Source organism: Rhipicephalus sanguineus, chromosome 10 (genome assembly GCF_013339695.2).
Source record: "Rhipicephalus sanguineus isolate Rsan-2018 chromosome 10, BIME_Rsan_1.4, whole genome shotgun sequence".
Classification (NCBI taxonomy): Eukaryota; Metazoa; Arthropoda; class Arachnida; order Ixodida; family Ixodidae; genus Rhipicephalus; species Rhipicephalus sanguineus.
Genome location: NC_051185.1, coordinates 18,148,893 through 18,172,081, shown reverse-complemented (window position 1 = coordinate 18,172,081; position 23,189 = coordinate 18,148,893). Strand labels below are relative to the sequence as shown.

Sequence of the window (23,189 nt, the reverse complement as noted above, 5' to 3'; positions counted from 1 at the left end):
CAAGTGATCGGCGAGGGCGCATTCGGCATAACTTGCAGAGATGAAGCGCAAAGAACGCCGTCGCAACACCGCTCGCGTCTCGGGGGCTCGGGCTGGTTCGGGCGCGTCATGCGCTCGTGACATTCTCTGCGTATGACGTGTTCATGCGTATGCGTTATGTGATCCTTCCGATCGCGTGCCGAAGAGGGCAGGGAAGGGATTTGGCTTGCGAAGGCTACGCGGGGCGAGCGGCGAGGGTTTGCAGCTCGCCTCCTCGCATCATGGTTTCGCGCCACTACAAATTATTGTTTTTCTCAGCTTCTAACCGACCGATTAGAAAAATTCTTGCGGCATAATGCTCTTTATTGGGCTCGCAACAACTTGCAATGTGTAACTAAAACTCGTTAGGTCACCTGGTGAGGGGCCCTTTAAGAGGAGTTCCGTTTACTGAGGGAGGAGCAGGGGTGCAGAATCCAAGTACGAAACCAATCATATTAGGAGCGGTTGTTCCGTTTAAGCAGCAGTTCCGTTTAAGAGATTTTTGTTTACTGAGAGTCTACTGTATAAACAAGAGCACTGGGCCTGTGTTAAAGGGACACTAAAGAGAAACAATTACAGTCGCCGACCGTTTATTCGGACGCCGAAAATTCGGACATGCTCGTTTATTCGGACACCTTCGCGGCACCGCCACTCGTCCCATTGAAGTAATGTAAACTCACGACCGAAAATTCGGACGCCCCACAGCCCGCCGTTCGATTTTTCGGACTCCGGCTGGCTGATAGAGTGCGACGTTGAACGGCATAACAAGCTGTCAGCAATGTTTACAATATTTTTACTAGGTTGCCAGCACTGAAATGTTGCACTGGCTATAACTGGGGATCGTGCCAGTGTCAAAAATCCACGCAGAAGTTACCGATCTCGAAGGCTATGTTTGTTGGCTACACGTAACGGTTGCCTTTTGGCTTTAGCCAGTCACGTATCCATTGAACGGCTACCACGGCCAAACAGCAGGCCAAGCCAAGCCAAGCTTGGAATCGGCTCTGTGCGGCGTTTGAGGTGAATGACAGGCACGAGACTAAAAAGCCACCTAAACATCGCCCAATGTTAGCGGTGTAAGCATGTTTCATGTTGGCTACCTTGTGCTGCCGAGCAAAACTAGCGCCGTGGTGTACCCAGAAATTCCCTAGTCAAGTTGGCGAGAGCAGACGAGAGCAACGAGAGGCCGAGTTGAAACTGTTAGAGGCACTTGATGGCGTGTCTTCTTTAAAGATTTTGTGTATCTGTGTCATGCTTTGTTGTGTTACCTCGCGAGTGTTCGCTTAGAAGTGACTGAGATTGCTGAGACATTGACTCTGCTGTCAATTTGGATGAAGCGCGAAAGACAGGGACAGAAAAGGCACACATACAACCACACATACTGCGCTACGTGTGGGTGTATGTGTGCCTTTTCTGTCCCTGTCTTTCGCGCTGCTCCCTTAAGTTAGGTTGAACCATCTAGCCAACAAGTTCACGCTTCAAGGTATCAGTGGTGTTCCGATGTAAGCGCCTAGTATAACTCAGTGCGCTCCAGAATGAGGGATTTGCCTTGTTAAGCTTCACCGCTGCATTGGCGTTATGCGAAGAAAACTAAACGTCACGCTGTGAAGCTCTAGCCCTTCGTGGCCGAGATGGATTCGCTGCCGCAAAGTGGTTGATAAAACATTTACGGCTTCGAAGCAACTTAAAGGAATCAGTCATCTCATGAGACTGCCCGAGACCTGTGAATATTAAAGCTTACAGGCGTATTTTCCATTTGTAATAATGGATATATCGAATTATTTCGCGATCCCCTTTGAATCCGATGTGCCCGACGGTCGTCAAGTGAGGTGAAACTTGAGGCACTCGAGAGCGTACGTTGCGTTAAAATGTCTGTGTATGCCCTGCTTTATGTTACCTCGCGAGTATTCGCTTGAATTTATACAGATTCTTAAGACAACCAGCAGCGCTAAGAAATCCATCATCAGCCCATTTATTATTTGACCTGAAATGTAGCAGCTGGCGTTTGAAGTAGACATCCGTAGCGGCGCCTCGTCGCAATTGTGCAGCAAGTTGACACTATGCGATCACGCTGAATTCAGGCCACGTGATTCATTGGTATCTTGTAATAATTTCTGTTGGCATAATTAAGTTTCTCCATGACACTATTCCAAGCTATTCCAAGAAGTGGCTTGGTCTGTTCTCTAATGTAGAGGGTTGCTGCTAATTCGTTTGCCTGGCGGGTAGAAGAATTGAAGAAACCTTTGCTATGCACTTGCGCATTTATTAGACGTTTGGGTGCTCGTACGGTGACTGAAGACTGCGTCGGCGCCTTTTTTTGTAATTAAAGAAGACAAAGCATCAGGTAACGTATGTGGCAGTTACGATTTCCCTGCTGGTGGGCTTCGCTGCACAACGAATCATCGATGCACAGTACATGCTTTCTGGCATAACACAGCTGCAATGCCATAAAGCTATCTGTCATCTTGTAGCACGTATATATAATGTAAATATATAGTGCATTGAATCCAAGGGGCAGTGCAAGCATGGCGTAAACAAGCAGGGTACAGGTCAAAATATGGGCGGCGTGCGCAGCACAGATTTTTTTGCGCTCCACAATGAAGGAATTGCTTTGTAAGTTTTACCGCTACACAGGGGTGTAATGCGACGAAAACTAAATGACACGCTGTGAAGCTTGCTACCTGTGGCTGCAATTAGTTGCCGGAAAGAGTATCCGAGACGCATGAATATATATATATCGAACAGTATATCGAATATATATATATATATATATATATATATATATATGGAAGAAAACATAAACGACATAGACTGGCTATGTCGTTTATGTGTCTTCTCTTGTCTTCGTTTCATTGAGCTGCACATACTCAGCATATATCATGACATGTACCAACTATATTTAAGCTTCAGGCAGGCATTTTATGCATTTTTAATTACAAGTATATCGAACTATTTAGCGATGTCCTTTGATTCCGATGCATGCGAGCTTTACTGTATATAAACTTAGCCGACAGTGTGCATTCGTAACACATTGGTCGGATCAGCGAAGCATTATGTGGTGAGGAGCATTGATTTTCCTGGCGTAAACAAATACTTTTTTTATTATACGATATTTAGGAGATGTTGGTGCTTCTGTATAGCACCGGCTACTCCTTTTCACTGATGATAGGATATGTGAAAAGCACAGCAATGAAAAAAAATATTTCATAAAGAACAGCTAGGCAAAAAAAGTTATTCACAATGATGTTTCATATATTAGCTTGATACCGCACGCATGCGATGGGAGCCATGCATGCATATGCGACATACATATAGCGGTTGAGGATGGCCTAGATCCATCACCACGATGTGTTCGGTAGGCACCGGGAACTCCACTGATCTGATGAGAAAATAAGCAATCTGCATCGCTGCGCCTAGTACACACTGCTCCAAGTAGCGAGGCCGGCTTCGGCGTGACGCTCGTTTGCGTGGTTGCTCGATCGCCGCAAGCATTTGTTTAAAACAAGCAATAATATTGATTATTCGGTGACTATATCACGGAATATATTGGAGCTAAACGTTTTTCTAAGGCACCTTTTGGGAAAAGCTGGCTTTTCTGGAACCACAAAACAAGTTCCGATCATGTCTCAAACTTCGTCGTCCAAAAAGAACCAGCTTCGTAAACTAATGCGCTTGATACGCCAGCAAGGTTAGCACAAAAATGAAACCTAATGCACTGTCTCATTGAGCTGAAACAAAACTGATTCCCCCATTCCCCCGCCTTGCGAACTGCGTGCCCCTTAGTCAAAAAGTGGCCCTTCTCAAAGAAAGCAGCAAGTATGCACCTTATCCGTGCGTCCATTAAATCAAGCCACCTGCATTTCCATGGTTAAATCGCATGATCAACGTCTCGCACGCACGTAGAGCCACGGGACTAGGCCGACTAGGCTAGGTACATCTCGCTTGGAATTTCCTAGGGACAGCACCAAAAAGTGGTCTGGCAACGCGGGCATGTTTTGGTGGCTTTTTAGTCGCTCCCGAATGACAGCGCGTACGAGTACGACGCAGATCCTAATTCAGACAAAGAGAGTACAACAACAGATTACAGAAGCGCTGCAACATCAACTAGACCAACGTCGTTTCCTTTTGGCGTGTGAGGGTTTGAGTTCTCAGATGTTTCTGTGGCTAGGCCTGATCTGCATCCTGAGCTTTGTGTTCGTGCGAGGCCTGATCTGCTGAAATTGCTCAGAGGCTGCCCGTTCCATGTGCGCCGTCGGAACTAAAGTAACGCGGCAACTACAAGGCCCTGATGATGGCGAAAAAAGCGGCGATTATTCACCAGGTGGAAGTTGCTTGGGAGTTTTCGCCGAGTTGGGCGATATCATCCGTCAGCTACTCAAACCAGCGCATGTGGACAGTGACTGCCTGACGACGCACCTCCCACACCACAGCCATCAAATGCGGATTTAGCGTATGCCGTTGCAGTGCTATTGCCGACCATCAGGGGTGGCCAAACATTGGCTGAAATACAGGCCGACTTGCTCGCGCGTAAGCGTACACGTGTACAGACGCGCACTACAAGTTTTTTCCGGCCGCTGGGCCAATAAAAGTGCTTTTTCTGGTGAATCCTTTTTTTCGGACTCCCGATTATTCGGGCTTTTCAGCGGTTCCCGCCGAGTCCGAATAAACGGTCGGCGACTGTAATTGGTTTAGATTGATAAAGTGTGCTCGGAGAACTCTTGTGTAGTTTATTTCACCACCATAGGTTTATTATTAGAGGAGAAAACCAAGTTCAAAGTTTCATTTTTAAATTTCGCGCCGAACTTTGTAATTCGTGACGTAAAAGACTTCAAAGAGCATTTAACGTATTTTGGCGCCACTGGCTCGACGAAATTTCCACAAGTTATGTGAAGTCTCTGGCCCCCTCAGAGGACAACATACTTCGATTTAACCGATTAGGAACTACGTAGGCCCAAGCAGGCGCCGTCAAAAATATATGACGTCACGGCAAATGGTGCGTGAATTCCAAGGTGGCGTCGCCACCTGTATTTTCTTTTTGTGCGTTTTCTTGCTTATTAAGCGTCTTCTCGCAGCAAGCGTAGTGTTTTTGGTATCGTGGAAGACTACTTTACTAATGCGAGAAAAATCGTTTTGCTCTTTAGTGTCCCTTTAAGGCTTATACTCAGTTACAACCTACGAAAAAGATGTCAGCTCTGCCCATAGGTCAGCAAAACTCACTCATGAGTCGACTCACTCAGACTCTGATTGAGCCGCGAGTCCGAGTCCGATCGAGCCGGCTGAGTTATATTGAGGGTTCTGGCTGAGTCCGCTTGATGAAAATATTCATGAATCTGAGTCGAAGTGAGTCCGTTTGACGAAAATGTTTACGAGTCTGAGTCCGAGTGAGTCTGCTTGAGGAAAATTTTGGTGAGTTTGAGTCTGCGTGAGTCAGGCTGACAAAAATATTTTTTTTCGTTAGTCTGAGCCCGAGTGAGTCTGGTCTAAGAAAAATTTTTCGAGCCTGAGTTCGAATGAGTCCGTTCAACGAAAGTTTTGGTGAGCCTGAGTACGAGTGAGTCCGGTTGAAAAAGTTTCACGAGTCTGAGTCCAAGTGAGCCCGCTTCAGCAAAATGTTGGTTAGTCTGAGTCCGAGTGAGTCCTAAGCGAAAAACATTTATTGAACGAGTCTGAGCTCAATTTATTTTGCCGACCTATGGCTCCGCCCACAGCCATCACTGTTCCTCCTTAGAGAATTTGCATAAGTGCTCCATCCAAAAGTGCTTACTCATTTCGGTGACGTCAGGCACTTCTTGAACATTTTAAATAGCTGACTGGTACTTTCCCATACAGACCCACGTATGTGTAGCTGGTTTTGGTCAGAAACTTGAACGTCCTGGTAAATTTCGTCAGGGATTCTGACATCGCTGCTCAACAAAACTTCATGTTTTAGGTATAGTACTAACGACGAACCTTTAACTCTTCATATGTGTGGTATTTACATTAGCCGAGAAAAAGTACTTACTGTTTGAGCGGAAACCAACTAGCACGACTGTCTTTCACAGGTGAAGGGCAGGCACCGCATTTCTGTGTGGGCGGAGCTGCTTTTCTCACTTAGGTTTTAACTGAGTATAGGTTGTGTCTCGGTGTTTGAAAAAGTCTCTGTTGTTCTGAAAATTATGGAACAGGTGACAGTGTAAATTACTGTATCAATGTAACCGTGATGGGCAGACTCAGTAAGCACTGTGTAACCAGTTGTTCCATTTTAGATGATGCCTTTCTGTTCATGGTGGAGCCATTGTGTTCCTTCGCGCTTTCCTCAGCTTTGAGGGGAGACCCTGCTTCTGAAACATGTTTCTTGTTTTTGAGCATATCATTATGAAACTTTCACAGCTTATGTATTTTTATGTGCTGATTTCAAATATGCAATTATTGTTCTAATACAATATGTAGTTTTGAAACCATTAAATAGTTTTTGTATTTTTTGTAAATAGTTTTTGTAGTTTATTTCTAAACTGTGAGAGTGATCAAGCAAATCGGCATATCACAATATGTAATCTGGAATGAATACTGTATGCAATAAAACAAGAATGGATCTTCTAGGCCCATTTGAACAAAAGTTATGGTATGTTGAACATTCCCAGCTTGATCCCAGTTTGACCGAGCTCGACATCGCTCACTTTCCAAGTGTTCAACGTACTATAACTCTTGTTCAAATGGGCCTAGAACATGCATTCTTGTTTTATTGCATACAGTATTCATTCCGGCTTATTGTGATATGCTGATTTGCTTTATAACTCTCACAATTTATAAATAAATCTTGCTCCCAACAATATACATGAAATATTTGATATTTTGAAAACAGCATAGTGTACTAGAAAAATAATTGCATATTTGAAATCAGGTCATAAAAATACATAAGCTGCGAAAGTTTCATGAAAATGTACTCAAGAACAAAGAAATATGTCTCCGAAGCAGGGTCCCCCTTTAACTACGTGCCTTCCAAAAAAAGAAAAACAGATGCAGTGACACCTTGCCTGTCTTTGAAATCTTTTCTGATGTTCCTCATTTTACACACTGCATATTAGCTTGTCCAATTTGGTACTGTGTACAGGCTTACTGGGCAAGATGGCTTGCACATGTTGCGTATCTGTGGCCCCTGCAAGTCACTGGAGTGCACAAAGGACAGGGAGCCTCTATATTAACGTTTTGATGCTTTGAGCGTTTTTTCCTGCTTTTTCTGATGATTTTCTAAAACCTTACGGGTAATGTACCATAGCCCTAAGTTGCGTGAAAAGTTTTCCAACGTTTTGCAATGCTGCAAAACGTTGCAACAATTGTAGCAACATTGCAACAGTCGGGTTGCAGGGGATTGCGACTTGATTGCAATGTGCAATCAAGTTCGGTAAGTGAACTCGATTTAACTAAATAACAGTGATCAAAAGATGCAAGGACTACATGTTTGAGCTGGTGTGTCCGTCATAACTTGTGCTTTCATGCCCGACATGATGACATATCAGCTGTCAGATTGCATTCTGACTATCAGGGCATGGGTGTTCCCGGCCACACCGATTTCGATGAGGAGCCTATGAGCTTGGGTGCCAATGAAAAAAAAAAAAAAAACAGGTTCTCAAAATTACCCAAAGTCTCCAATTACCCAGCGTCAAAAAGATCACATGCTACGTGATGCCAACAGGCAGAAAAAGAGTGTTCCACACTCGCCGCCTTGGCTGCGATCGGCGCTGACTAATACTCCTAGGTTTAAATGCACATGTATACCCCAGAAAGTGGACGGGAGGATGACCGCCACCGTGGCTCAGTGGTAGAGCATTGGACGCGTTATTTGAAGGTCGCATGTTCGGTCCCTGCTGGTGGCAAGTTATCTTTTCGTCCACTTTACTTTCTTCCTATTTATATCCTAATTACTATAAATAACATCCCCTATACTTTCCTTGGCGTTATTGTCTGTTAGTTCTCATTGATATTGTGTCTAACAAAGAAAAACAAGGCCTTAAAAGTAGGGGTGTGCGAATATTCGAAATTTTGAATATTTTTCTAATAGTGTTTGCTACTCGATTCGATTCGCTTTGGAATTTTACTATTCGAACTATTCAAACTTCGCAAGAACAAATACAGTCAACGTCCGATTGAAAGTGACCCCTTCAGGTTTTCAATATGCTTCACCTCATCACACACCGGTACAGCGGCAAAGCTGCCTTTCAAGCTCTGCTACGGTTGCAAATGTGTTAACTCAAGAAAGCGCTGGTTCCAACATGGAGATGAAAGATATGGCAGAGGTGGGGGCTCAATTAATGCTGTTTTGGACCTGAAATTTTGGCAGGAAGTCCGAAAAATCGGAAGCCGAAGCTTTTTAGCATCGAAAATTTCAGATGTTCTTATATATCGACGTCTACGAGGCAGATTTCGAAGTCTGGACTTGGAGGGAGCACACCCTTATCCGCCACATCAGTTGGGCTTCCACAGAAGTTGAAAGAGGAGGAGAGGCTGAGGAAATGGCATCTTTGCCTATCACGTGTAAAGTGTTGTCGGCAACACTTTGGTTGCACCAAATCATGTACATAAATAGAATTCGGCCTCTACATTGCCTCATTCTTGATAAGACAACTATGAAACACTACCCCGCCAGTGCTTCATCAACCTAGCGAAAAGAAACGCTTTCATGTTGCTGTCTCATAAGCATATGCTTAGGAATCCTCTAACCTTTTTTCTGCAATTTCGCTTCGAAGTATTAGAAAAATATTCGAAAAATATTTGATTCGATTCGCACTCACACTTCAATATTCGAATTCGCTTCGCACCCAAAATTTTGCTATTCACACAGCTCCACTGATCTGCTTTCCTTCATATAAATGTGCTGCATGTTTTATGGTTACATAGTGGTTATCTTATGATACTGGTACTAAAAGTTTGTTTGGTTTTGTGTGCATAGTGATGGTGCTTGCGATATACATGCCTGTATATTGGCTTCTTGATCTCAATATAAGCAGTTGGTAGTCTGCACTCTATCGTGTCTCCCCTTTTTTCCTTCTTTCTGCTTGCGCAGCACGTCAAGCTTTCAGAATGAACCAGCTAGTCTGCAAAGAAGTATTCCTGGAATTTAACTTTTTGCTTTGGTGGCTCTCACGTGTCACTGTTAAATTGCCTAACAGCGACTTCTGTTTGTGTCGTCTGTTGCTTCCTGTCGTCTGCTAGCAGAGCCATTGCCCGCACCCAGCAACACATGGGTGCCTGTGTCGAGGAACGTGCAAGGGAGGACCCCGCTGAGCAACGTGGCCCCCGTGCACCAGCTAACAAACAATGTCCAGCCCAATGTGCAGCCCCCCGCCTTGCTGGACTCTTGCGCCGGCGATGCTTCAACTGCTTCAGCTGCCCTTAGCGACCCACTTTCAAAGGTGCAGTGAGAAACGAGGCATATTAAGTCAGTGCGGAGCAGTTCCCAGTAAAACTTCGTTGATATGTTCCTGTTCGATGTGCCAGAAATGACTTTGGAAATGGAAACCACGATATAAAGTTGTGTTTATAAAACAAAAGCGGTATTTCTTAACAAATTAGCGACTCGTTTTACAGTCTTGACATCTAGGATGTAAAATATTGCCAAGTCTGAAACTCAGTCCCTTCGTAGCATAGAGTAATAGGTGTTCATGCAGATGTATCCCCTAATCTAACACCTATTTGTCAGTTTGGTATTTCTCAACCCTCACAGTCTTGATGTCTAGGATGTCACCAATTCAAAACTCCACCCTCTCATGGCTTAAAGCAACAGCTGTACGAGGGCATGTATCGTAGGTATTCAATGTTGGAGTCAAAATATGCAGTACTTCATCCAGTGAAAGTTTAGCATCAGTAACCTTTTTTTTTGCTTTGTGGTGTTTGCCAAGGAGCGAACAGAAGGCAGACCAGAAATAACGCAACTTTTATATAGACCATTGTCGTCATAGCCTTGTGACGACTGCTTGACGTGACTGTGACAACTCTGCTCGTCTTCTGCAGAAGGTCATCAACAAGCTGGAGCCACGGCCGCCACCTGCTCCGCCAGTTGCTCCGCCAGTTGTGGTTGCTCGCGGCTACACTGGCCTCGACAACTTGGGCAACACGTGCTTCATGAATGCGGTGTTGCAATGCCTGGCCAACACCCGGGAGTTCAGAGATTACTTCCTCAGTGCGTGCATTCATTCATTCATTCATTCATTCATTCATTCATTCATGCATTCATAGATACCTCAATTTCTATCAGAAGGCTATAGCAGAACAGTACAACTTATTAACCACATTACAACAGGAAAAATGGCACACATCCCCAAAGCAAGTCGTTTTTCATGCATCTTCAGTTAAGAAATGAAAGAGCTTGAAGGCGGTTTGTTCTTTCTTTGGGTAAATGGTGTAGTTGTTTGGGAATGGTGTTTTTTCATAGTGTAGCATGTTCAGTAAGTGAACATTTTTAAAGTGTCCATATTGCAATGTTCGTTCAAGGTTAGTTCATGGAGGAAACGTAAGTGCACAAGACGAGGACAGAGAGGAGGCTTGAGACACACGAGCGTCGACTTACAACAATACTTGGAATCAACCAACCACTTATACGTTGAAAAAAAGAAAAAACCGTGACCCATCACGTGTGAACCGCCCGCAGATCATTTCTACCTTTATGCGAAAAAGATAGCTCCTTCCTAGAAAGAGTGATTGATGGTTTTCACACACAGTTGTCACCCAACCTGTCAGTCAGCTCTGCTTCAATGATCTCATGGGTTAAATGTACTACTTTTAACCAGGCATTATATACCGGACGACACGTGGGCATTATTGTGGTCATTGCCTGAGTACGCATGCAATTTCTGCAGTGTACACCAAAAAAAACCCTCTTCCTCATTTCAGACACATTGTAGCAATGCTCTTGAAGCCTATCATTCAGACAACGTCCACTCCAACATGCCCAAACAGTCACTTTAGATGGAAGCATTTGAGCCAATGTACATTTGAACCTCGATATAACGAGCACGGATATAACAAATTATCAGTTATAACGAAGTAATTGAGAAATAATGCTTTCATTGATACAATGTTACATATAAACGGTTATATAACAAATTTTTGGATATAATGAAGTTACTTTCGTGGCGATGTGACTGTTATATAGAGGTTTGATTGTGGTGGCGACATTTGGTGGCGAACTGACTAGATTCCGTGCTGTTCTTTATGAAGTTACCGACGGAGGTTCTGCGGTGCGACTTGTAGATGAATCTCCTGTATGAATCTCCTGTATACGTTCGTGCAACGCTGTTTGCAGGTGCCACCTTCCAGGGTGAGTTGAACCGGGACAACCCCCTGGGCATGCATGGAGAGTTGGCCGTGGCTTTTGCCGTGCTCGCCTCGTGGCTTTGGTCGGGCAAGCAGCGCTCGTTTGCGCCCGACCGCCTCAAGCGCCTCATCAGCATCAAGGCGCCCCAGTTCACGGGCTTTGCTCAGCACGACGCCCAGGAGTTCATGGCGTTCCTCCTGGACGGACTGCACGAGGTGGGCTTTCCGTCTCGACCGTATTTATCTATTTACCCCCTCAAGGTCAAAAATACCTTGTTAAGAGGAATGCTCAGATACAAGGATGAAGTACCCAGACAATGTCATTCATTGCAATAATGCCATGAACAGAAATAACACATTTTACACATTGCGATAAAAAGAAAAAGGAATGCAAGGTATGGTAATTAGGTAGATCGTGCAGGTGTGGACTTAAGGTATTGCCGTTAATGCACTCATAAAAACTCATAATCTAAGAATTTGAGCTGTGTGTGTGTGAGAGAGAGAGGGGTGGTGAACAATTCCACTTGTTTGATGTACATGCTAGGTTTGAGTGCTAGAAGGTATGGGTTTGCATAACAGGATACCAGCTTTATCAGTGTGGTTCTGTTGATTTTAAATTGTGGAGAGGAAGAATTAGCTGTTTGTTCAGGTGTGAACAGTAGTATAACTTTTGAAAAAGAACCCCATCATTTAAAGATCGACAGAAATGAAATTTAGAAGCACATAAGAAGCCTAGTTTAGCATAGCATGGATGCAGAGGAGGCTCCTTGCAAAATTTAGCGTTTGCAATACCAAAAGAAAACAAAACGCTATTATTGCCACTTGCTGGGAGTGACTCTTGACCTAGAATGCACAGCTTCTTGGCATGATGTCCGAGGTAAGATGTAGTCTGCGGTTGCCTGTGGTCGTACATTCACATTCGTCGTGAAGTTACATTTGTTGTGAAGGCCATGTTTGAGAAACTTCTCTGGTCATATTTGTGACGCTGTCAAAACTTAACCTTTGTAACATTGCTTCCGGTTTTTGTATCTAGGACCTCAATCGCATCCACAACAAGCCTTACGTTGAGAGGGTCGAGTCAAACGGACGACCTGACAGCGTGAGTAACTTTTGCTGCTCCCATAGGTGCTGTTTTCATGGTGTGAGCCACCGCAAGGTGTCTTTTATCTTGAATCCAAACCCTCCTTCCTTTGTGTGCACAAGCTGATGTCTTGTCTGTAACCCTCCCCTTTTTTTGTTCTTTTTACAGGTGGTTGCTGATGAATCCTGGAGCAACTACAAGCTTCGCAACGACTCCATTGTGGTGGACCTCTTCCAGGGCCAGTACAAGTCAACGGTCATCTGTCCGAAGTGTCACAAGGTGGGTGAGACGCAGCAATTTCTGGAGAACTTCCAGGAATTTATTGAATTGCCTTTTTGCTGTCGCATGCAACATGTGCCAGCGTGCGGGCTCAGCCATGTAACACTTCAGTAAGAAAGACGAGCCTTTAACAATCCTTTCAGACACAGCAGTTTGCACAGGAGTTTTTAGCTGGGCTAGTATTTACTTATATTTTTCCTCGCTGTATTGCCTTTATGCAATTTATGACTTATGCTATCGAAAGCACTGACGACTTTCCGAGTTGGTACCAATTCGTCCTCGAAACAAAAATTGCGTTTCAACGAATGAGTATACACTCTAACCTCGTTATAACGAACACGGATATAACGAATTATCGGTTATAACGAAGTAAATGTAGAGTAGTCTTGTCATAGCTGCAGTGTTACAAATGAACGTTTATAACGAATTTTCGGATATAAAGAAGTTATTTTTGTGGCAGATGTGACTTTGTTATAATGAGGTTTGAGTGTATAAGGAAAGGACAGACACTGTGCATTTAGTGCCTGTCACTTTTTTACGTCCTCATTCCTCATAGCACAGTTTTAACGACGAAGCTGTTTAAGTTAGCCGTAATTTGTGCAGCCTATCAGAAAACGGGTATATGCCACAGCCTATCGGAAAACTATCATCATCATAAACGGATATTTGCCACAGAAATTGGGTAAATCCCACTACTCACCACGGGTCCACTAAAAATGAAGAAGGCAACAGTTAGCCCAGCAAATGGCTGCGAAGTGACGGCGGCGAGCCGGAGACCCCGAGTACTTACAACGAGAGAATACTAGGGAACGGGAAAGGTAACGCCGGCTGCGAGAAGACCCCAAAGCAATGGAAGGCCTACGCCAATGACGACGTGCCTGTAGATCTATGAGAGGTGCGAACACTTGGTTTCAGCGCGAGTTTCTCTCTCTGGAGTTTGAACAACCGTGTCGTGTCTGTGACTGTCTGTGGTTTAACAGGAACCTCTCTGTGCTGAGAATCAACAAAGAAACCACCTAGCATCACCTAGCTAAAGCCTAGCAACGACCTAGAAGCAACCTAGAAACAACCTGCATCACCTAGCTAAGGCCTAGAAACAGCCTTGAAGCAGCCAGATTAGTCTTCAGAATTGTCCACTTTCGCTGTTTCAAGCCTTGCGCGGCCTAGTGCAAGCTTCGCCAATTTTCTTTTTCCGAGAATGATTTGGTTACATTGTCTTTTCAAATTAAACACAATGACTTCAGTACTGTCACCTGCTTTACTCCTAAATTCCATGCTGTATTTCATTCCCCCCTTTAACCTAGGTATTTTATAACATTAAATTTGGTTAGAATGAATGCAGTTTGGGGCACACCTAAATATCTTTAGGAAACTACTGCGAATCATGAGTCTGCGATTACAAATGTTCGACAAACAATCGTTCTTTACAGGAACATTGATAGTGCCTCGCGCATTTTCAGTAATTTCTTGTGTGTCCCATCGTTTTGCAGGTCTCTATCAGCTTCGACCCTTTCCTGTACCTGACAGTGCCGCTGCCCAAGAGACAGCGCGTTTTCGCGGTGCACTTTTTCGCACTAGACCCGCAGTCTGTTCCAGTCAAGGTTGGTATCTCGTTCTGCGTAGTCCGTAGATTACACCTGCCTTGCTTGGACAGGCCTAAACCGTTTATTCTTTACCTTACAGCTCAGGGTCAGGCTCAGCCACGATGCCAGGATCCAGGATCTCAAGGAGGAAATCTTCAAGAAGACCAAGGTGTCTCCAAAGAATGTAGGTCTATGGGCGTGCTTCCACGCTTAGTAATGGTAGTCGTAAACAGTTGTAGGAAGAACTAATCAAGTCTATCGGTTTGAAAGGATGGTCTCCCGAGCTGGTTGATAATCCATTTTCTTCAGGAGAATGATTGCACGACAGACTAGACACGAAGAAAGGGAGATAAATGCAGTGCTGTGCTACAGGCAAGAGATAGCCTATCTATCGTTAGTTGCAACCCAGCAATAAATATAAGCTCCGCTCACAAGTCCACACTGCGCTTTTTTTGCATGCCTCCACGCTGCAAAGCAAGTAGTACACAAAAAAGTGATCTTCCTCGGGCAATATTCATGGTGTACCCGAGCGATGCAAGAAACATGTGCCACGTTGCAACTTGCCGTTGCCTAACAATGGTACGCGTTAAGGGGAGATGCTACTCGAAGACACTTTTTCTTTAATATTCACCCTAGAGCAATGAAACTTTAGCTGCTTATAGAACTTTTTATGCTGATTTCAAATATATAATTAGTTTTCTTGCAAGTTGCATACTTTTAGTTCTGCAACATGACAAAGTGAAAAACTTAAGCCTTTTGCCCCCCCTCTTTTCAGACCTAAACTTCAATAATTTTTTACAATTGATAGTTCATAATGTTTCAAATAAAGTGTGGAATGCAAATAACTAATTAGGAAGTCCACACAAAATATGTACTAGACGTGAAAAATTTTAACGTGGGAAGTTCATATTTCTCCTACCCTAGTAAAAGCTTACATAACTTTTTTTTATTATATAATAAGAATATTGAAACTTAAACAAGATAATTGCATTTAACGTACTTTGGAAAAAATTTGGGAAAAATTTCATGCAGATCTGAGCACCAGAAGTACCCGAAAAAGGAGGGGCACATTGACAAAAATGGCAAAATTTGCGTTTTGAGAAAAACGAGTTTTAAAGTCAAAATTGCATGTTTATTTATCAAAGATGTCATTGAATGTGACTAAATTTGTACACAAGAAAGAGCAATCCTCCTTGTAGTGGCCACTGCCATTAAAATGCGCCAGCACCATAGGTTTGGCCCTCACAGCTCTTTCGAGCTGACTGCTCGACAAGAGATTTTTTCTTCAGCGCATGGCGACGAGCCCTTGCTTCTCCTGTTAGTTTTTGAGACATTTTTTTCTGGCGTGTGCTGTCCCGTGATGAGCCAAGAGCAACCAGATCATGAGGCGGGAGCACGCCAAGCTTTTCCAGAACACGTTCAAAACTGGAGTGCCCTCGATTAAACCAACATGTTCAGTGCTGTCATATCAGCAATCAACGAAGACTCGTCGTCCTGTGATTTTTCTTCGTCTTCGAAGAGTCCGATCTTTTTCTGGGAGGCACTCACACATTCGAATGCCGCGGCAAACTCGTCGGACGCATCGGCGTCACTGCCACTATGCCTTGCGGCAGTAGACGCTCTTTTCGTGGTTTGAGTGTTCGGCTTCGATTTGCGCCGGCGTCCTCGAAATTTGTGCGCCGCGTGAAACTTAACAGGCCGGTGACCGCGCTTCCTACGGCTTTCTTCATCCATAACGAATAAGCACTCGAGAAAAGCGTTGTTCAGCTGCGCTGCTCAACGAGACACGGATCCTGCAAGTAGGCTTCACAGCACACACAGGCGCGCAGCGGCCAATGGCGGCTCCCGATCCGTACCACGTGATTTAAAGCCAGTCGCCGCGCTCGAAAAAGGCGGCAAAAACGTGCGTCTCTATTATTTCTTGCGCTGCAGCAGCGCGGGAAACCGTCGTTATTTGAACAGTGAGGCTCGGCTCTTTGCCTCATGCGGTCGACAATGGCGAGCGGCGGCGCATTATCGGCGGCAAGGTGCTCGAAGATGACACACTTTCGGCCTTTTGACAGCCACCTTGTGCTCTTTAGACGCAATTTTAAAGCGTTTCCAGTTGAGTCTCGGCATTGATCTTTTTTTTCAGAACAGTAGAGGTACTAATCTTAACAAAACAGGTGAAAACAAAAAATCGATAATTTTTTAGAAAACTCGCGTTTTTCGACCCGCATCTCCCCTTAAACACTCCGAGCGCCTGCTGCTTCGGTATGGTTCAAAAGCGGCACAATCACACGCTTCTACTGTATCGAATGACAACTGGCGAGAGTGACGCTGAGGTATGTGATAATAACGGTACTAGAGACCTGCTTTTGGAAGAAACAAACATGGCAAGAAAAACCGGATGGCGATTGCCTGTGCAGCGTTGCCTCGCCTCTCGTCTCAACAAACGACTCGATGTTGCATTTTCGATTGGTTCCTCTTAACCTTTACGCCATAGGAAAGAGCGGCTGCGATTGGGTGTGCATGGACAGTGGTACATTTTACTTCTTATTCTTAGGTGTTCACAGACTATAGAGGCATGCCATTCAGTTAAGTTATCACATCATGCTTTGCATTGTTGTAACGAAAACTCTGTCCCCACTGTGGTTTACTGTCTATATGTATATTTGTGTGATTCCATAAAATGTCAGCACTCTGTCTGTCTTCTTTCCTTTAGCTTTAGTTTATTCTGTGCTGTTTCTAACAAGTAAAAATGGCTAACGTGAATGCATTTTTTCGTTTCTGCCGTTTCGTGCGATGTAGGCATGATTTCATCTCGCATGCTTAGTGCGGGGCCCATGCCATCGTTGGGCACTGGATGAACAGCAGTGCAAGCTTGTTGTCTTGAGTTAATATTTGCAAAAGGTGTTTCTTTTTCGTGTTCATCTTTCTTTTGTCCATGATGGTACTCTAGCCAGCAAAATGCTGTAGACAACATGTGCTCCCTTTCTGTCAGTGGGGGTAGACTTTAACCTCATTATAACAAAGTCGCATTTGACATGGAAATAACTTCGCTATATCCGAAAATTCGTTATAAGCGTATATTCGGACCACTGTATATTACCAAGGCTGTTATTCATTTACTTCGTTATAAGCGATAATTCGTTATACACTCAAACCTCGTTATAACGAACACGGATATAACGAATTATCGGTTATAACGAAGTAAATGAAGAATAGTCTTGTAATAGCTACAGTGTTACAAATAAACGTTTATAACGAATTTTCGGATATAACGAAGTTATTTTCGTGGCAGATGCGGCTTTGTTATAATGAGGTTTGAGTGTATCCGTGTTCATTATATTGCGGTCTGAGTGTAATTGTACATAGTAGGTGCACCATTGGCCAGCGTTGCTCTTGTGTTGATTGTTAGTGCATTTTTATTAGTGGCACAAGCAATGAGTTACACTATCATTGTCTTTTCTAAGCACATCCGGTTGAGCACTTCCGATTTTCCAAATATTCGAACAATTTGATTTAGAAAGTGAAACTGGTACGAAATTGATAATTCTAGTTCAAGTTGAGACTTATATTGGATGCATATGATATCGGAGGATAAGTTTACTTAAGATAAGGGCCAAATAATTGACTGTCAGGTTAATTAATGAAAATTAATTAAATGTGTTCATTGAAAAAGCTGATTTTTTTCTTGTGAGCAGTTTTGAGTGTTGCGGCACCTGGTGGAGCTCATCTCAACTATGCTCTTCTTTCCATGTGGCCTCTGTGATCTGCTTCGGCAGTGTGCGAAGCACAAACTTAGCCCAAGGAATGTGCCAGGGCACATGAACACCAACGTGCGATTGCCACTATCAGACACCTAAGTCTAGGATTAGGTTCGCTTCCAGGTTTTTGAATTGCTAGGAGAAAATAGTTGGTTCTTAATTGAAGTGTAAAAATGTTAATAGGGTAAGGGCATCTGTCGCTGTAATCATGAGTCATGCTGGCTAGCATTTACGTGGCTACATTTAGGTCACGTACATGAATACCCAAGAAAGGCATAAAATTAGCTGCAGGCCAGAACCTAGACGTAAAGATGGAATATTTAAATTTTTGCTTTATTGCAAGCACAAATTAGTTACGTGCGATTGCAACCTGACATGGTGGTTTTTATTTCACATGGCGGTTTCAGCTGCGCTTGCTGGAAGTTTACAACCGAAGAATTTACAAGGTGTACGGCAGAGAAGAAAGCCTCGTTGGAGTGACTCCGAAGGACCAGATCTTTGCGTAAGTGTCCGGTTGTTTCTGTTGCTGTCTCGCTCGTGCTCATAAAAGAAGGAAAAAGAAAAGTCCCCAAGATGCCGAAAAACTTCTTCATAAACTAAGTGTTGCACACGTTGATCTCAGTTTTCGACTGTCATATAAGGGCAGTGAATATTGAGAAAAACTGTTATTTTGCTTTCTACATGTAGCTTAATGAAAATGTCACTCTGGCTCGATTGGTTGTAAACCAGTAGTACGGTAGACTCGTTAAACACAACCTGAAGGGGCCAGGAAAATGTGTTCCGTTTAGCGGGAGGTCTGCTTACGGAGAGATGAATGGAGGTTGCAGAATTCAAGTAAGAAGCCAATAATATTAGGGGCAGCTGTTCCATTTAAGCAACAGTTTTCATTTACCGAGAGTCATCTAAATTGAAGTTAGCGATGCTGCGCAGTTAGTAATTGTCAAAAGCTCTTTTAAAATAAGGGCCTTTAGATGGCATGCAGTGTGAACTGAGGCACCCTTTTCTGTTGTCCGGTGCCTCCTGCAGTTGTGACCATCTATAGATGCCAACTTTTGAGGTTTCCTTCCTGAATTTAAACAAGTGCTGGTTGTGTGGTTACGTGTCACAAAAGCTGCGGCTTTATGCGTGCGATTTGAATGTGCGTTGGAGTGAGCGCTTGCGGTAAGTGATTGACGCAGGCCGAGATGTAACTAAAGCGTAGAACACTTTCCTGTAAGCAAGCTTTGCAAGGAGGCCAAATTCTATGAGCTTCTATGAGTTACAGCAGCAGCATATTTTGCAAAAAAAGCCTGTTGCCTATGAGTGCACAGAAATGCAGTTGTATTCAAATAAGGCTCTAGAAGGTGTGCCGGTCACATGCGATGTATTTGTGTGCAATGTTTTTCAATAATTGATGCTCTCTGTGTTGTGGGCTTGTCAGCGATCAGCATTTTCTGATATGGCAATCTGATCTTTTATCTAGGTCACTCGTCATTTCATTGTTGCCTCTCATTGTTGCATGCATGACTGTTGTTGCCTGTAGCAATAGAAAAGTTGGACTGCTAAACACCTGGGTTAAGGTGGAATTCCCAGCATGGAGAAAAGAAACAGTTAGGAGGGAGTATTGCACAATGCGATAGTAAGAAAGAAAGAAAGAAAAATAGTAGGTCAGGCCTATGCACACCAAGCTTCACTTGCCCCCATTTTCCCGATAGAGGAAGGGCTCCATTTTCTTTTATTTTTGTAAAATATGTGCCATTCCTCAATTCTAATGTGCTTCAGAATGCACGAAATACTATGGATAGTTCTTGGCTTGCCTTTAGAGTGTTCTTTCGTTGCTCCTCTGTACCAGGTTTGAAGTCCTTGACAGGGATGTTGCGCGGGAGAGGGTGGTGGAGGTGGCTGTTGTGCAGGTAAGATCTAATCATTTTTTGTTTTTTGTTAAGGGCAGTGAGGCTTTCCATGTCGTAGAGATTTGCTTTTATATTTTCATGCATTCTTACGTGAGAAAAAAGCAAAGTTGCAGCTGCATTTAGATTTAGTTGCACATTAAAGAGCTACAGGAGGTCTAGAAACTAGTGTCCTGGCTTAGGATAATTAAAAGCCTTTGAGTTTCTTAATGCCAACTTATTCGGTTAGGGTGAATTAGCGTTGCACAGCGTTTTCATTAATTAATCCAACTCAAAATTACTGGAGCAAACAAGATGATAATGAAAAGGCGGGCAGATAATAAGAGGGAGCGAAAATAAATATAACCCAGATTCTTTTGGAGCTTAGCAGGGTTAATCGGGCATTTAGCTAATCTGGTGATTTGGTGTATATCCTAGTTCCAGATTCGCTTTTTGGCATTGCACCTTATTAACCAAGCAATAATCACCAGTCCTAGCTCTGTTTTTCCGGCTTTTGGTCATACTGTTATGTACTAGTATTATGTTTTGATTCATGTTCATTGCGCTGCTTTGTTATTATTGTATGCTTTCGATCATTCTGTGTACTTTCACACTGTAAGCTTCCCTCATGCACTACTTCAACACTGGAGCCAGTAGAGTACTTTAAGCATTAAAAAATAAAAGCAAAGTGTCTTGAGGATGCATGTTGCTGGGCGAGTCGGTCGTATATCATGAAACAAGGTGCTGCGCAAAGTAAACACGGACAAGGAAGTGAACGAGGACGGGCGCAGTCCTCGAGGACTGCGCTCGTCCTCGTTCACTTCCTTGTCCGTGTTTACTTTGCGCAGCACCTGATTTCATGATGTCTTGAGGATCACAACCTATTTAATACCCACTCATGACTAGTGTCTTGTCGTAGGATAATTAAAAAGCACTTCGAGTTTTTTCAACACCAACTTACCCAGTCATGGGTGAGTTGGCGTTGCACGGCATTTTCATTAAGTAGCACAACCCAGAATTGGTGATGGAAAAAAGATGATAGTAATAAAGGCAGGTGACATGGGTGGCATTAATTTGAAAGCTTTAAGAAACCCTTGCTGATAGTTTACCTTGAAGTATGTGTCACCATTACGTGCTGGATATCTTTGTGCTTTAGCAGATTGGAAAGGATGCTATGAAGCCTTTGTCTTTTCAATGCAGAGGGCGCTGATGCCTCCCCTGGCGAACACCTGCTCATCGTGCGGCAAGGAGTGCGTGGCCGAACAGGACAAACTCAAGCGTTGCACACGGTGCTTCCGCGTCGGCTACTGTAATCGGTGAGGAAAAGGGCGAGAAGTCGTCAACTTTGAAGTCGAAGACTGAAGTTTGTTTCTCTATGTGCTCGTTATACGTAAAAGGACCGAGAACTTCTCCCCATTGAAGGCCCTTTACTGGCCCTTTAAAACTTCTCACAAAGGCCGTTCTTATCTAGACTATCCAAACCTAGGCTTGCGAGGTAATCCAGGGTTTTCTTGCCGTTGACCGTTTTGACAAACATTTGTCAGATTTGGTCTTTTTCGCGTCTTTTTTTTTTGTTGCCCCTTTTCCTAGTTTTGTGCAGTTAACAATCATTTACAAGAACTAACTAAACCAACTAGCCCCTCGAGGTGTTATAATGGACTTCAGTGAAAGATTTGGGACACAATCGAATGACACCAACAGACAACGAAGCTAAGGAAGATATAGGGAGACATTACATGTAGTTTGTCCTGCTGAACATCGTCTCAGGTGCGTATTTAGAAGTTCACCTAAATGTCTTCAATCTTCACACGTGCAGGGTGTGCCAGACCAACCACTGGCAGCAGCACAAGAGCGCCTGCAAATTCTGCCCCGAGCTGGTGGGCCTGCCCTTCGTGGTCAGCATGCCGGCGTCCCAGGCGACGTACCAGAACCTCTGCCGACTCATGGAGGCCCATTCAAGGTACGTTTTAAATTGAATCATCCCGAGTGTTTCCGGCTCGATTGCGCGAGCTGCGTGTTAGCGAACGAGATACGTATTTTCTCGCATATAACTCACACCCTCAACAAGAATTTGAGGAAATTTTTCTAAAAACGATCTCCTTGCATTGCGACGAAGCTAGCTTCCTTGCATAGCTGTGAAGCACTACCGTGAAGAAAGCTTTGCTTGCAGGCTAGAATTTGTGTTTTTGTTTTGACTTTAACTCCAAATTTTAAAATCTTTTGTGCGGGTTATACGTGAGAAAATACTAATTAACAGCAAAATGCAGCAGTGTTACAGATGAATTTTGAAGAACTAAAGAAAAAATCAATTTCTCTCGTACAGTAGAAGCTCGTTATAACGAAGCGGGATATAACGAACTAATGGATATAACGAAGCAATCGTAATTCCCCTTGAAATTCCCATAGACACCCATGTATTTAAAACCTCGTTTTAACGAAGCTAAAATTTCCTCGCAATGGATATAACGAACCTTTTTTTTCCCCACCGAGCATTTACTGACCATTTTGGTAGCCAGCAAGTCAATGTCTTATAGCGCGCGACGGTTTACGTCCCATCACGGATGCGGTAATTCAAAACTCGCGCCTCGCGCTCCCGAGGAGCCGCCTGCCAACACGCGCGAGGGTTCGCGTCTGCCTGCCTCCCCTTCCACTGAAACTCGTGGACCCACCCGCGCACGTCACCCGACCTCCCCTCTCCCGCGAAACTCGTGGACCCGCCCGCTCTCCTGTTGCGCGCGTGGACCATGGACCGCGTGGACGGCGACGCGGTGACCGCGGGCGCGGGCCTTGTTGCTTGTTGTTCGCTGCGTGTGCATCAGAACAGCGTCTCTCTCGGTTCCCGCCGCTAGACAGGAGATGGATGACGACAACGGCAAACGAAAGCGCAAAACGATTACAATCGAGCAGAAGGCGGCTATGTCGAGCAGAAAGCCGCTGAGTCCGGCGTCAAGAAGAAAAAAGTTGCCCAAGATTTCGGCGTAGCGTTGAGCACGGTACTGCAAGCGTGTAATCGACCGAATTCTACTCAATGTGAGCATGAAGCGCGAGACTACAATCGACCTCTACATGGCGATCGAGATGCTACAGGCTGCTTGGATGTCTGTAACAGCAAGCACGATCGCCAACTGCTTCCGGCATGCCTCATTTGGCGTCAACAGCGGCAGTGACAGCGAAGATATCGGCGCTGCCGCCAATGAGGGTGCCGTGGGTGACCAAGACCTGGCGTCGTGGGACGCTCTCCTTGACGCCGGAGTTGTGCCCGACTGCGACACCTTCTGCACGTACGTCAGTGCCGATGCTGACGCGGTGACAACCGAAGAGCTGA

At 44.3% G+C, this 23,189-nt stretch overlaps 1 protein-coding gene across 2 annotated transcripts in view; it reads left to right on the top strand.

The window, feature by feature from the left end:
• Positions 1 to 23,189, top strand: part of LOC119407162 (ubiquitin carboxyl-terminal hydrolase 19) — a 51,652-nt gene that overhangs the window by 11,904 nt on the left and 16,559 nt on the right. The window contains exons 8-18 of one of the 2 annotated variants that reach the window (XM_037674028.2): positions 9,208 to 9,404; positions 10,003 to 10,171; positions 11,294 to 11,520; positions 12,338 to 12,403; positions 12,554 to 12,664; positions 14,155 to 14,265; positions 14,348 to 14,431; positions 18,404 to 18,498; positions 19,828 to 19,888; positions 21,065 to 21,180; positions 21,681 to 21,824. In XM_037674028.2, the coding sequence (XP_037529956.1) occupies positions 9,208 to 9,404; positions 10,003 to 10,171; positions 11,294 to 11,520; positions 12,338 to 12,403; positions 12,554 to 12,664; positions 14,155 to 14,265; positions 14,348 to 14,431; positions 18,404 to 18,498; positions 19,828 to 19,888; positions 21,065 to 21,180; positions 21,681 to 21,824 (1,381 nt within the window). Of the gene's footprint in view, positions 1 to 9,204; positions 9,405 to 10,002; positions 10,172 to 11,293; positions 11,521 to 12,337; positions 12,404 to 12,553; positions 12,665 to 14,154; positions 14,266 to 14,347; positions 14,432 to 18,403; positions 18,499 to 19,827; positions 19,889 to 21,064; positions 21,181 to 21,680; positions 21,825 to 23,189 lie in introns of both variants that reach the window. The other variant, XM_037674027.2, reaches the window with a different exon arrangement.